Source organism: Myiozetetes cayanensis, unplaced genomic scaffold (genome assembly GCF_022539395.1).
Source record: "Myiozetetes cayanensis isolate MyiCay16 unplaced genomic scaffold, myiCay2020 scf1, whole genome shotgun sequence".
In the NCBI taxonomy this organism is placed as follows: domain Eukaryota; kingdom Metazoa; phylum Chordata; class Aves; order Passeriformes; family Tyrannidae; genus Myiozetetes; species Myiozetetes cayanensis.
Genome location: NW_026086604.1, coordinates 144,809,312 through 144,823,241, shown reverse-complemented (window position 1 = coordinate 144,823,241; position 13,930 = coordinate 144,809,312). Strand labels below are relative to the sequence as shown.

Sequence of the window (13,930 nt, the reverse complement as noted above, 5' to 3'; positions counted from 1 at the left end):
ACTGCCACAGAAACAGTGACACTGCACAAAGCCACCAGCTGGACCCATCTGCACTGCACACATCCAGTGCTCCTTCTCCATGGTTCTCCAGCGCTAAACCTGTGCTGGCTCTGGACCATGAGGCATCCAAACCACTACTCCCTCCCAGGGTCTGCAGGGGTGGATCAGCCACGTGACTGTACTTGGAATTAGCCGGGATCTCAAAGGACCAGCCCTGACTCCACCCAGCTGGCCCTGAGCCGGCTGCGCAGGTCGACCTGGTGATTTTAGCAGTGCAGGGGAGAACAAGGCACGGTGTATCAGCACAGGCACAGAGCCACACCGAGGCAGCCAAACTGCCCTGGCTGCAGGGACAGCCTGGCAGTGTCTCCATGGCTCTGTGCCTGGGCTAATAACCCTGTCACACATCAGCTCGTGGAGCGCAGTCAGCTCCGGCTGCTCCGCGCCTGTGTCTGGGGCCAGCAATTCACAGGGGCCCCAGAGCTCTTTTCTCTCTCCATACATACACAGACTTTTCAAAACCTAACTTGATTACAGAAAAATTACTTGATCTGAATTGAAAGAGTGGCAAATTGCTTCCAACAGAAGGTCATTAAAAATATACTTTAACAAAACCTCATTTAATCTCCTACTAGGTGTGTAACAAAGCGCTCTTGAGGATGTGGGTGACTGGTCTAAATCCGTGGTTGAAAGGCAGTGGGGGGCATTTGCCAGCAGTAGATGAAACTTAAGTTTAAATAATTACAAATAAGAGAACTATAACTATGGGGCAGTAAATGAATCTGCCACCAATGTCATGATTAGCAGTTGTTACTTCAGTCTAACTCCACCATAAGACTAGAATCATGTACAGATAATAAAGATTGGTCAAAGTTTTGGTTTTGGTTTTTTTTTTTTGCATTTATTCTACTTGTGATTCATTGTGTAAGGAAAAAAAAAAGTAAAAGAAAGAAATTATATAGATATAATTCATCCACTCCATCCCTCTTCCACACAGTGAAAAGACAAGCCAACTAATATCCCATCCAGCTCATGCTTTGTCTTGAAAGCAATTCAGGAGCAGGAACTCGAGGGTCAGATATCACTTCATTCCAACCTGCCTGCTGCCAATTTTTTCCTTCATATTAATAAAGGATAATTCTAAAGCATTTTCATTTTCAGCAGGACTAGCTGATCTTGACTATCATGCCAGATAATTTATAAACAATGTCTTGAGGAAGGCAGCATTCAATATTGGTGGCCAGAGCATAGATTTGTTGAACTTATCACAGGTTTAATTTGAATTTTATTTACTGTAATCACAGTCACAGAATGTGAAATTCCAACTGAATATAAGGAAAGAAAAACATAACCCGGTGAAAATGGTTACATGTAGGAAAAGAGGCCCTAGAGAGGCTGGGAAAGCTCAACCCTTGGAGACTTAGAGAACTTGACTGGCAAGGTTATGAGCAACCTGATTTAACTGTGAAGCTAGTTCTGCTTTGATCATGACTAGATGCTCTCCAGATATCCCTGTGACCTGCATTATTCCATGATACAATAACAGATAACACACACTCATGATCAGCACCTAGGAATGAGACAGATCATAAAACTAGACTAACACTAAAGATACAATGAAAAGAGATCTTAAAACAATAACACTGAACTGGCGTATAACCAAGAGGTTCTGATTATGTAAGGACACCTGAAAAAGACTGAGTTATGAGGTGCATTCAAGCCTGAAACAAAGCCCTGCGTGCTAAGGTTTTTCTCTGAATATTTAATTTTTGCTTTTCACGGTGCCAGGAAATCTCTTGCAAGTCATTTTGCCAAGGAATTTCCTCTCTTCATAAAGTACTAAATCAGCTTCTTATTATAATGTTTGCCACAGATCTTCCTCTGCACCTCCAGTGTCACCTACAATCTGGAGTAACGCTGTTACAGGCAAAAAACACGACAGGGAGCGGCTCCCTTTAACTAAACTCCACTGTATCTTTCAGAAGATTTAAAGGAAAAAGCCATACTATCATGACTTGGTACCAAGGTTTTGGATTCCAGGTGATTACCTGATCTAGCTGTTTCTGGACCATACTTTGCTGCTCAGTAACATGTTTAAGCTGTTCTGCATCCTCTTCTGGGAATTCACGTCCGGCTTTCTTGGCTGTACGCTGCTTTGCTGAGAGAGCCTTTTTGGATTTTCTGTGCGCTCCAATCTGCTCCTCAAGGTACTTCTGTTGCATTTGAAGAAGTTTTTGTGTGTCTTGCAGCCATTCCTCATATTGCTTTCTTTGTGAATCATCTAGAAAGAAGGGAAATTAAGTATGGTGCGATCCCATCCTGGGGGTAAGCTCTCATTTTCAGAGCTCAAGTTTAACAATTAGGTTGCCCCCCTTTTTAAAGAAACTATTGGTTAAATTCAGCCAAATTTGACAGAGAATTGGGTATCTCAAGAGATATTAAGTTCTTGGAGTGATTCCAGCAAAGGAGACAGAGATCCAATCTCTGCATTTATAGAGAGAAAACAGTTGTAACAAAGTCCCTTCATTTCAGGACACACCAGCCCTCTGTTGAGCCAGCAGATGTGCACTCCCCAGTGAGTAAATGTAGCAGTTATAGAACCTGGTGGTATCCTGCTCTGCCACAGAAGAGGGACATGGAAGATGTCTGGAAGTAGTCAAGTAGAGAGAGCAAGATTAGGGAGCAAGGACACAAACTTAGAGGAAACCTGGTCTCATTATTTTTGGTGTTTGCAGAAGACTTTTGTACACATAAAATCTATTTTTGTAACTGCTTCTAAGAAAACGATTAAAATTATAAACATCCATCAAATATTCATGAAATGAAAAAAAAAAAAAAAGACACTGTCTTTGTAAAAATCACTTTGTCAGTGACAGTCCTCGGCACAGGGCCTTCAGCACCGGTGCCATTTGGACCATGAATAAATGCCTCTCATTTAGGCTGTAACTGAGACATTGCTCTTCTCACAAATGAGAAATGCTCATCTGCCACGAGCCCATTGCTCTCAGATGTTTTTCTCGAGGCAAAACCATCACGTCTGATAATGCCTGATCTGCACTAAGTGCAGAAAGAGAGAGAGATGGGCTGGTGATCGTGTCTTTGTCTCCTGATCCCACTGTGGCAGTGAGCTGGGACACCAGGAACAGGGCATGGATCTTCCTTGCAAACAGTTTGGTTAACACAGACACGGCAGTGAGATTTCAGTATGACCATGTCCTTGTGCTCCAGCTCTTCCAAGGGTAAATTCTGCTAAACTAATCACATATCCTGAAGGGACAATTGAGTGGAAACAAGGAGAGTGACGTGAGCAACATGGAAGTGCAAACCGAAGTACTGAAATATTAATGAGCTAAGAATAACTACTACTGAAATGAGAAACAGATTTTCTCAAGTGCCCAGAACCCACCACCATGCAACCAGAGCACGACCACGCTGAGTGCCATGTGAAATCTGACTTGAAATTAATACAGATAATATTGCAAAAGCTCCTTATTGAGCACTCAGTGCTGCTACTCCAGTTTCTGGAAAAGGTGAAGGTGTTTATTTCTGTTTCTTATTAAAAAATATCGAGTGAAGTGTTTGTAGTGATAGAAACACTTTTTTACACATGGTCTTCCCCTCTCAACACAGGCTCAGTTTCGATTTCTGCTAGTAAATCTTTCTCATCATAAAGACCAGGATTTACAATTGATCTAGGGCAGCCAGAAACACGGAATGCGAAATGCTAGTGCTGTATATTTCTGCTTTCAGCAACTGTGCTTCCCAGCCAGGCTTGCTTAACTAATGCCTGGAAAGCTTTTCCTGGTATTTGTTCAAATGACAAAGATACTGCACAAAACTTTTTGCTTCTGAAATTTAAAAAACCCCACTCAGTGCAGACAGTTGTTCTCTCTGAGCTCAGATTATTGCAACACAACCCAACACCAGGTTTCTGACACAGCAGTCTGCCAGTTAATAGATTACAGTTCTCACACAGATCCAAATAATGTTAATTTTCTGTTTCCCTCCTTCCTTATGGTGTTTTCTTCTAGAAAAAAATATTAACAGCATTTACTACACATCCCTTAGTTGGCATTGTAATGATGAAATGACTCATTTTAAAAGGATGACTTTTTGAGAGATGAGATCCTTTTACAGATATTTTATTTTAAAGAAAACAGAACTGTAAAATGAAACAACCCCACACAATAAATTTTCAAATCTTTACTTACTGACAAAGCCAGGACCAAAATTGGGAGGATTAGGCCTAGAAATCTGAGGTGTCAAACTTCCATCCTAGAAATTTCAGTAAAACATAGAGACAAGGATATTAAATCAAGATTCAATTAAAATAATCAAAATGTACTTATCATTTTTAGACACTTTTTTTTCAAGCCCATATCAAGTTTTGTTACCTGTGTAATTGCCTGCTGCATATGATTTTGGCCTTCACTGGTCTGAGCTCCTGGCACTGACTGACCCATGAAAGGAAACCTATTGATATATAAAGTGAAAAGACAACCTTGAGAAATTGTATTTTAGGGGAGAGAAAACCTTTTGTACTACACTGTACTTACACAAAGCACAAAAATATTTTATAGACATTTGTTTGAACTTCTGTACCAAACTTTTTCAACATCTGGAGAATACTAATTCACCCTTGGTTGAAACTACAGCATTTTAGATTTTTCAAAAAGAAGTAAACATGATCTACTCTGCTAAACCAGTGAAAACACACATGCCCACAGAATCTGTATTTTTATTCCTATATTTCATGATTTAAAAAGAAAAGGTTTCATGCATTTAGATACCATCGTCACCGGCCCAGTCAAGTGGAGTTGGGTAAATGCACACCCTTGGTAAGCCATGTATGATCACATAACACTAAAGAATGTGTTAGGAAGATGAAAACACACTGTTTTAAGGGCCACATAATAAAAAGAACAGGTGCAGATCCTGCCTGGCCCACAGACTCCCCCACCCTACAGCCTGGACAGTTCACAGCTCCTCTTGTCCTCAGAATGGATTTAAAGAGAGGGTCAAACTTCCACTATTTGGGCTAAACCTTAATTATACCCAGCATTAAATGACATGCTGCAACATGAAATGTTACATGGTCACCCACAGTTTTCTAACACAGTGTGTGGGAGATGTGTCATTACCTAATTAGTAAGTGGGAAAACAAGAAAGGCATCAACAGTGAAGCTGTGTTGAGCAATGATATCACAACTGGAACACAGGTCTGATGCATTTGAATGCCTTTAAGTTTCTACTACCACACTGGCTTTATTCTTAGGAGATATTCCTGTGTTAGCATGGACTGTGAACTCCAGGGCATTAAGATCTTTTCTTTTATTTTTTTTTGTTTCTGCACACAGCTTCCCCAAGCTCTAGCATTCCCTTTACATTTTGTAGCCCTAAAGAATAGTATTAAGTGTTGCCTACCTGTTCATGACCATTGGTGGCATCCCCATGTTACTCTGTGCCATGACCTTGTTGATCCCCTTAAGAGCCACCATTTTTGCTTTCATTATGGGATCAGTAATTGCATCAAAGTCTGTAAGAGAAAAACAGTAAAGTATTACACAGTTGAGCATTCCAAGTTATTAACTGGAACTGACTTGTTTACATCTAGTTCGTGTGTAAATCTTCTTTAAAACAACCTAATTGCATCACTAATTCACATTGTCATCTCCACTTCAAAATTCATGGTTAATAAATATAATAACATATAAACAAAAGCAGGTCAGTCTGAGAAGGGCTCTAGACCAAACTTGGCCTATGATCCAAGAGATTAATAAATTCTATTTACAGGTTTAAGACTCTGGAGGAAGAGTTGTTTCTGTGAGCTTGGTTGGCAGCTGACACACAATCACTAATGCCCTAAAAGAACAGCCTTGGTGGCCAAAGTGCTTACAACCAACACAGTTCTCAAAATTGAGTATTTCATTAATAACAATTAACTGACAGTGATGGTCTCAATCTTAATGCTCAAACTGCTAAACCGTATTAAACAAGCAATAGCAACTTATCTTAAATGCTTTTAGTACATGCAGAATTATTAGAGATGCTTCTGAGCCTTGCCTAGACTGTGAGTTAGTAATAGAGCTTTCAATGATCCCTTTCCTTGAGACAACACTAAAAACTGCAAAAAAAAGTAATGAAACAACCATAAACATAAAAATGATAGAGCAAGTATCAAAAGGTCATCTATTGCACTTGATCATTAAATGTTGTTTACAAAGGACACATTTACTCCATATCACACTGAGAACCTAAAGTATAAAGAGAATATGTGACACAGCTGATGCCACAAACATTATCAGTAGAGTTACTCTGATCCTGGTAATGACAACAGGAGCCTTGCCCTCGAGTTCAGAATTCCACCTACACACTCAATTACCACACTCCCTGTAGGCAGGTTAATTTTTGCTATGCCACCTTCAAGCTCCATGGAACTACCTCTCCTTCTTTCAGTGCTGGGGATTATTTAACTATTTATTGTTGCTTTTTTTTTTTTTTTTTAAAACTAACCAGAACGCAGACAAACAGGTCACCCACATACCAATATTGGGGAAAAATGGCTCTGAACGTTGGCGAATCATGGCTTGCATCTGTCGCTGCTGCTGCTGCTCCTGCCTTTCCTGATCCAAAAGGTCCTGCAGAAGAAGTGGCTGTTCCTCTAGCAGGAGGGGTCTCTCTCTGTTCTGCTGCTGAGCTAATGGTTGAGGGAGCATCATCTGCTGGGGACCAGAGATGCCGCTGGGACCAGGACGGTTTGGTACAGCCACAGTCTGATTTGATGTCTGTCCCGTCCCAAAGTTATGGTTGGATGACTGACCCTGAATAAATCCTGGATTTGGTGACCCTTGAGAAAAATTATGGTTCATTCGTGGAACCATGGACAAATTTGAATTTAAGGTGTTTTCCAAGATCTGTCCACCAGGTGTCATGAGTGTTTGTGGAATACCTGATCCATGGTTTATTTGTGTGGGTGGCAGGGACTGAGATGGAGATCCCAGAGTTCTCGCTTCAGCACTGTCTGAGCTTTCATTAGACAGCAAACTTGAGAGCACTGGGGTGGACCCAGAAATACTGCAGGAACTTACTGCTCCCTGAACAGGTAGTGGAGCGGATCCCTGAGCATCTGGACTAGGCACAGTTGTTTCTTGACTAGGAACAGCAGTAGTTTTGTCAGGGAATTCTGGGTTAGCAGGCTGTGCAGGAGCCTTTTCTCCATCCTTTAACTCCACTTCAGCAGCCTGTTGAGTACTTGTGGATTCGGCATTTCCATCACTTTTTTCATTTTCATTCTTCTTTTCCTCCTGAGTGTTTGGGGAAAGTACTTCTGTTTTAATTTCATTTTCTGTAGTGGATTTCTTTGGTGGAGACTGGTTCTCAGGAGGGGCAACAGTTGCATCACCTTGTTCTTTCTGTTTGGGTTCTTCTGCCTTGCCCTGGATATCTAGTTTGTCATCAATGGGGACACTAAGATCTAGTTCTTCATTAAACATTCCTTTCTTATCTCCCACATCAAGGTCTGGGTCTGTGTATGCAATTAAATCAAATTCCCCTGATCTTAGAAGATCATCAAGGTGAGGATCATTGGTTTCCAAATTATCTAGAGTGTCCAGTTCATCACCCTTCCCATCCTCTGTGTCTAGATTCAGATTTTCCAGATCCTCATCGTCTAAATCCTTGACTTCAACCCCATCAAGGTCTTTCACATCCAAATCTTTTACAGCAGGATCATCAGGATCAAGCTTTTCCTCTAGACCATCACTTGGCTGATTGGGAATCTGTAAGTTTGCTGACTCATCACCTGGTGCAGCTGTGGACAAAGATGGTCCTGGGAATGCATCAGCAACTGGCTGATGACCTAGAGAACGCATTACAAGTGCAGATGGGTTGTCAGGATTGATCTGATCCTGCTGGGATTGCGACATGTGCTCCAAACTTGTAGACATCTGCAACTGGTTGGGCATTCCTTGAGAATTATGTCTCAGCGGTTCTGCCTGTCTCGGGCCTGGAAAATCCTGCCTGGGCATGAACCCCGAGTGTCGCTGATGCTGAGCTGCTGCTTCCATGACATTCGCAGCAGAAGGATTAAAGGGCAGCCTCGGCCTCCCGTCGGGAGCTCTGTGACGTAACTCGATGAACGCCTGACCCAATATATTGTGCTGCTGAACAGGAATTCCCTGCGGAGGAAAATGCTGGGAGATCCCAGAGCTGTTATTCATTTGTGGATTGTTCACTGGCCAAGGCATATCAATAGACAGGGATCTTCTCAGCTGGGGGGGAACTCCAGGGCGCTGCATCGGCTGCTGGGGACCGAGGAAACGTTCTTGCCCTGAGGGTGGACCATGGCCACCTCCTGGAAACCCATATCTAAAATAAAGCATGAAAGACTGAGTAACCTTTTTTTTTTCCCCTAAGACTGCCTAGTCTGGCATATCTGACTAAATAGCTATTCACTAAAATGCTTTAAGTGATGCATTCATTAAGATATTTAAATAAATATTTTGACTGATTATGCTTACATTTAAATGAGCTTTATGACTACAATAAAGTAATTGCTTTAATTATGTTTAATAAACAACCTGTTTTCAGTTTCAATAATAATAATAATAATGGATGGAAAACTCTGACAGTCAGAACTATCATAGTAAATAAAATACATGTTAATGCAACCCAGTGTAAAAAATAATAGTGCATGGATTGAGAAATTACTGAAATAAATACAGATACTGAAAATCATAATTCCTGAGATGGTAGTGAATTGATACTGGTATTCATTTTACATCATAGCATACACTGTAAAAATGGCACAGACAGAAGCTGACATTTGATTACTTATTCATTAGAAACGAAAACAAGAATATTATACTTATTCATTATTAAGGCAACAAAAACAAAGTCCGACCTTTCACTTTTTTGTTTGTTTGTTTTAAAGAAATGCAGCTTCTCCATTTTTATTTCTGATTAATTCCCAGTAAAAGAGTGTTAAACACTGTTAGTGTAAAACACAGGAAAACACACTGCACATATTAACTTCAGGCAGGTTACCAGCTGCTGTGGACAACACAGATAATTCTCCATCCACAAAAAGCCCCTTTATCTAACGACCCTTGTAATATCCTGGGTTTAAGAGATCCAAGAGCTTACCTAAGGCCATGAGGTCTCATCCCCATGGCGTTCATGTCGCCTGGAAACTGGGGTCTGCTGAACTGCCCATCGGCAGGAAACGGCCCACGCTGCTCTTTTGGGTACACGGTGAACCTTGGCCCACCCGGAGGGACTGCAGAGGACCTGATATTGCCAGGGTATGGAGGAGGGGGACGGTTAAAGATCTGATTTAAGTTGTCTTGCTGCCAATGCTGAAGAGGAGCCGCATGGGCAGGAGCTGCTGCATCCTGCAAGGCCTTTTCCTGACGAACCGCGTTCTTCTTCTGCTGCTGTTGCTGTAGAATAATTTCACGTAATTTCTGGCGCTGTTTGGAAAAAAAAAAATCATTATGCTTGACACTGCAACTGACACGTTTTGAAGTGTTACACTCTGCTAGGTTAAGCTTTTTGGAGGAAAGAAATTCTTCAGTCACTACAGAAAAATATTAAGAACTACCGTAATCACCTCAGAGATGAGAAGGGGGGGTCAAAGGGTGCAAGGTGCTGGCGATGCAACTTAACATTCAGACCTCTTGCTAAAATGTTTGATGTGAATTCATTCCATCAATTAAAATTAAAGGAAATTTTCTTTTTTCTATTCCAACAATGCAGGCCCTGTTGCCCCATGAAAAGTGCAAGGGCGACTAGAGGTCCACTGAAGAAAATTCAGCAAGAGGTTTGTGCCACAGCTGCAGAATTTACTCTGACTCTGTATGATAAATACTACCAATGTTCCACCAAATCCACTTCCCAACACTCCTTCCAAACAAAAGAGTGAGCAGTTTTCCATGGGCTGAATGTAATTCTATTCTCAGCAAGAGTGCTGGCCAAACATTCAATGACAGAAACCGTGGAGTGAAAGTGCCTCAAGAAGAGCAGTGACCAAGGGTAGGATTCACCTCAGCGTGTTGGCCAACTGGAAAGTCAGATGTCTGGTCTGAGACCTTTGCCTGTACCTGCTTTTCCAGCCAGTGAAGAAGTCACTGACAATCAGTTCCACATCTCATCTGTTACAGAACAGAACCAATTGTCTGTTCAAGATGGTTTTTTCCCTTAGACCCTAGCTAAAAGAGCTATTACAGACCAACTATCTACACCTGCAATGGCTTCAAATACAGCCTTTGCTTCCTTTTATTGATTCGTTTTGTCCAAACTCCTTAAAAATTACTGATGTTTCTATATTGTACATGTTGTGCTTCTATCCAGGTGGATCAAATTAACATACTAAGTAAATTAAGATAATTCTTATCTTACATATAGCTATGTTTAATGACAAGAAACTTCAACTATTAACAAGAATGGGGGAAATTCTTCTATTTATGAAATTTTATTACCATCAGTATTGAATATTATCCTCACCTGTCTTAACTTTTCAGTATCTGCTTGAGACATATTCATGGTATTCTGTGTATCTGTTACTCCTGTGGTGGGTGCTGGGCCAGGAACTTGTGAAACTTTGGGAAACTGCTGTCCTTGAGAAGTCATCGGAGAATTTCCAGATGCACTGAAGGTGCCCTCAGATCCAGGCCGTGGCTGTTCGGCAGCATCATGGGCCAGTTGACCAGTTCCAAAAGATTCTGGCTGAGGTCTTGGAGTCATTGGTGGTTGATCATACGGGTCCCGTGCTGGAGCAGCTGGACCATGGCTAAATGAATCTGTTATTGCAGGTCCTGCAGGTCTGGGAGTTTGAGAACATGGATCTGACGGCCTGATGAAAGTGCCCTGCAACCTGCTCTGCGGTGTCTGCAGGAAAGGATCTCTGTTTGGCATCAGCCCTGGTCTTGTCATTGCAGGTCTGTTAAAACCCTCAGAAATCCCTGGCCTCGGAGTTGCTGGTTGCTGAGAATAGGGATCATTGAGAACTGGCCTTGGTGTTCCGGGAGGTTGGGCATATGGATCAGAATGTCTCTGATTTCCTGGGGACTGAGAGAACAAATCTGCTGGCTGAGAAGGTCTCGGTGTTGGGGGTTGCTGCATATACGGATCAACTGCGGTGGGCCGAGGAGTTCCTGGGGGTTGGGCATAAGGATCAGCAACTGGCCGAGGAGTACCTGGAGGCTGGGAATAGGGGTCCTGAGAAGCTGGCCTTGAAATGGGCCCAGCCTGAGGGAAAGAATCGCTCTGCTGCCGCGCTATCCGGGGTGGGTGGGCAAAAGGCTCCTTTATTGCAGGGTGGGGGGTCAGGGGAGGCTGGCTGTACGGATCAGGAGCCTGATTATGGGAGAAGTTGTCCACTGGCCTGGGCGTCAAAGCGGGCCTCTCGTACGGATCCACAGCCACGCGCCGGGGGGTGCCTGGCATGGCTGAGTAGGGATCCTGTGGGGACTGAGGAGGGCGCATTGGAGTTTTAAAAGGTCCAGGGCTCCCATCAGGAGCGGGAGTCGGAGTCAATGGAGGCCGTGCGTAGGCATCAGCAGAGGCTACTCTCTGTCTCTGAAATGCATCAGTTCTAGGAGCCGGCTTAGTAAAGGGATCGCTGCTTCCAGCTGCTAAAGGAACCTTCCCTGACTGTTCCAGGGATCTCAGGACCCCCAAGGGTTTGGAGAACTGCTCTGATGCCATGACAGGCCTGGGTGTGTCTGGTGGCTTTGCATAGGGATCACTGCTCCCTGGAGATGAAGAACATGAATCCCTGACTGGTGAAGGCCTGCTTCCCGACGGCTCGGCTCCCTGAATGGGGCGGGATACGGATGGCTGCGCTGCACAGGTGTCTAATGGGGCAATGGTGTTCCTTCTAACGAAGTTCTGGTTAATGGGTGCTGGTCTAGGTGTTCCCACCATTTTAGCATATGGATCCATTGGAGAGGGAGGTCTTGTGTTTGTGGAACCTGGAGAAAACATCTGTTGTGATGATGTCTGAGGAGTCTGAGACTGAGTCAGTGAATCGTGTACTGGGATTCGGGTCAGAGTAGGGGGTGGGGCTTGTGGTTTGAGGAACACATCATCTGAGGACGACGACGTAGGCGTAGCAGGGAGCTGCTGCTTTGTAAATAGATCCTTATGGAATGTCTGTTGTGCAGGAGACATACTTCCATTGCCAGTCTGTGGCGTTAAGGGGCTCTGGATCCCACTGCTGGGTGTGTCTGAGCCAGACTGGTTCAGAAGCTGCTGTGAACTAAACTGCTGCTGCTGCTGCTGCTGTTGCTGCTGCTGCTGCTGCTGCTCGTTTTTCACTTGTTCAAGCTTCTGCGTGGCTTCTATTTTGGCTTGCTGCTTACTCTTTTGCCGCATTTGCTGTTTTAAAATCATGAAAAAAAAAAAAAGGTTACACTAATAAGTTTGGGATATACAAAATCTTTCTGATGACTGAATCTATAATTTAAAAACTTCAGGACACATCAAAGGTGAATTATAAATAACAGCAAATTGCAAATTTTAAATGCAATGGGAGCAGAGGGTCCAGCTATTTTGTAAAGTTCAATTACCTTGACATGTGTCTTGTTTGCCTGGGAAATGCTTATTCCCAACGTTATATGCTTTCCAACCTTATATTCTGAAGACAAAGGCCACTGAGAGGTGCAGCACTGATGTGAGGCAAATGGGCTTTGAGAGACACCCAGCTCCATTTGGAGCAGCAGTCTGCAGGACTGGGGTATGTCAAAACTAACTACTGCACTAGCCAGCCATGCAGAGAAAGAACACCCTATTTCCATAAGACATAGGACTTAAGAGTCAAAATTTTAAAATTTTTGCAAGCAGCTTCTCTTCTAATAACATCTGCTTCCTTCCCATGCAGAATGGCTGGCTTTGTACTCCTCTACAAAGGAAGACTCAAACTGATTTTATGACAACAGATTCCGGCAGCGCAATAAAAAACTGGAAGAATATAACAAAACACCCTAAATGCAACACACCTGTCTGAATTTCCATTCCTGCTCATGCTCCGATTCCCTCTGTTTTAATGGATCCTTAAAGAGGTCGGAGTCGATGCGTGAGCTGGGATCAATGCTATCCTGTTGCTGCTGCCTTTTCATGGAGTCATTCGACATCTGTACTTTATTGATGCGCAAAGCAGCTCTATTATCTCTGGCTTTTTGCTGGAGAAAGAAAAGAAGATGCAGTTAGCCTCATTTTCTTCTGCTAAGTGTGAACACTGCATCTGTTATTCCTACAAAAATCTATCACCAAATTATTTGTACAGCCCGTTTCAATCACAGGCATCCTCGCAGAAAAGAAATTATAGACTTTAAAAAGAACTCCAGGTGGAAAACACTTCATCTCTACGGAAATTCTGCATTTGACATACATGGAAAGAACCAAGGATTTATTAGCAATTAGTAAGGTAATTAGTAAACCTATTAGCAAAGGTTTTCTACACATGAGGGGTGTCTATTCAGGTACTGTGCTGTGCCAAGAAAGCATGAATCCCACCGGTTTACCTTTCAGATCACATATTGGTGTGGTCTGCAATCTGAAGACATGAGCACAGTGGATGATGTTTGGATCAATAAAGGCCACTAATGTGGAGAACTTCAATGACAAGAAAAATACAGTCTACTCCATTAAATAGCCTCTATAGATCACAGTCTGTTAACAGTTAACAGTATAAACACAGGACATGGGCTTATGGATCGGGAAAAATTGGATGGAAGAACAGCAATTACTCTTCAATGAGGCATTTTACAGCCATAGTGACACTTTAAAGTATCTAATGGAAGTTTCAAAGGGTCTGTTTTACCACCAATCTAGGATGTGATTCCTTTTCTGAACCAAACCCTCACATCTTCTTTTTCACAGATTTATTTCCAGTTGTCAAGTAGGGGTTGCCTAGTGGAGAAGCCTTTAA

At 42.7% G+C, this 13,930-nt stretch overlaps 1 protein-coding gene across 1 annotated transcript in view; it reads right to left on the bottom strand.

Moving 5' to 3' along the window:
- Window positions 1-13,930, bottom strand: part of KMT2C (lysine methyltransferase 2C) — a 192,060-nt gene that overhangs the window by 18,162 nt on the left and 159,968 nt on the right. The window contains 8 exon segments of the mRNA XM_050321434.1: window positions 2,049-2,281; window positions 4,212-4,275; window positions 4,395-4,473; window positions 5,425-5,536; window positions 6,545-8,367; window positions 9,145-9,470; window positions 10,504-12,378; window positions 12,999-13,181. Coding sequence (XP_050177391.1) covers window positions 2,049-2,281; window positions 4,212-4,275; window positions 4,395-4,473; window positions 5,425-5,536; window positions 6,545-8,367; window positions 9,145-9,470; window positions 10,504-12,378; window positions 12,999-13,181 — 4,695 coding nt within the window.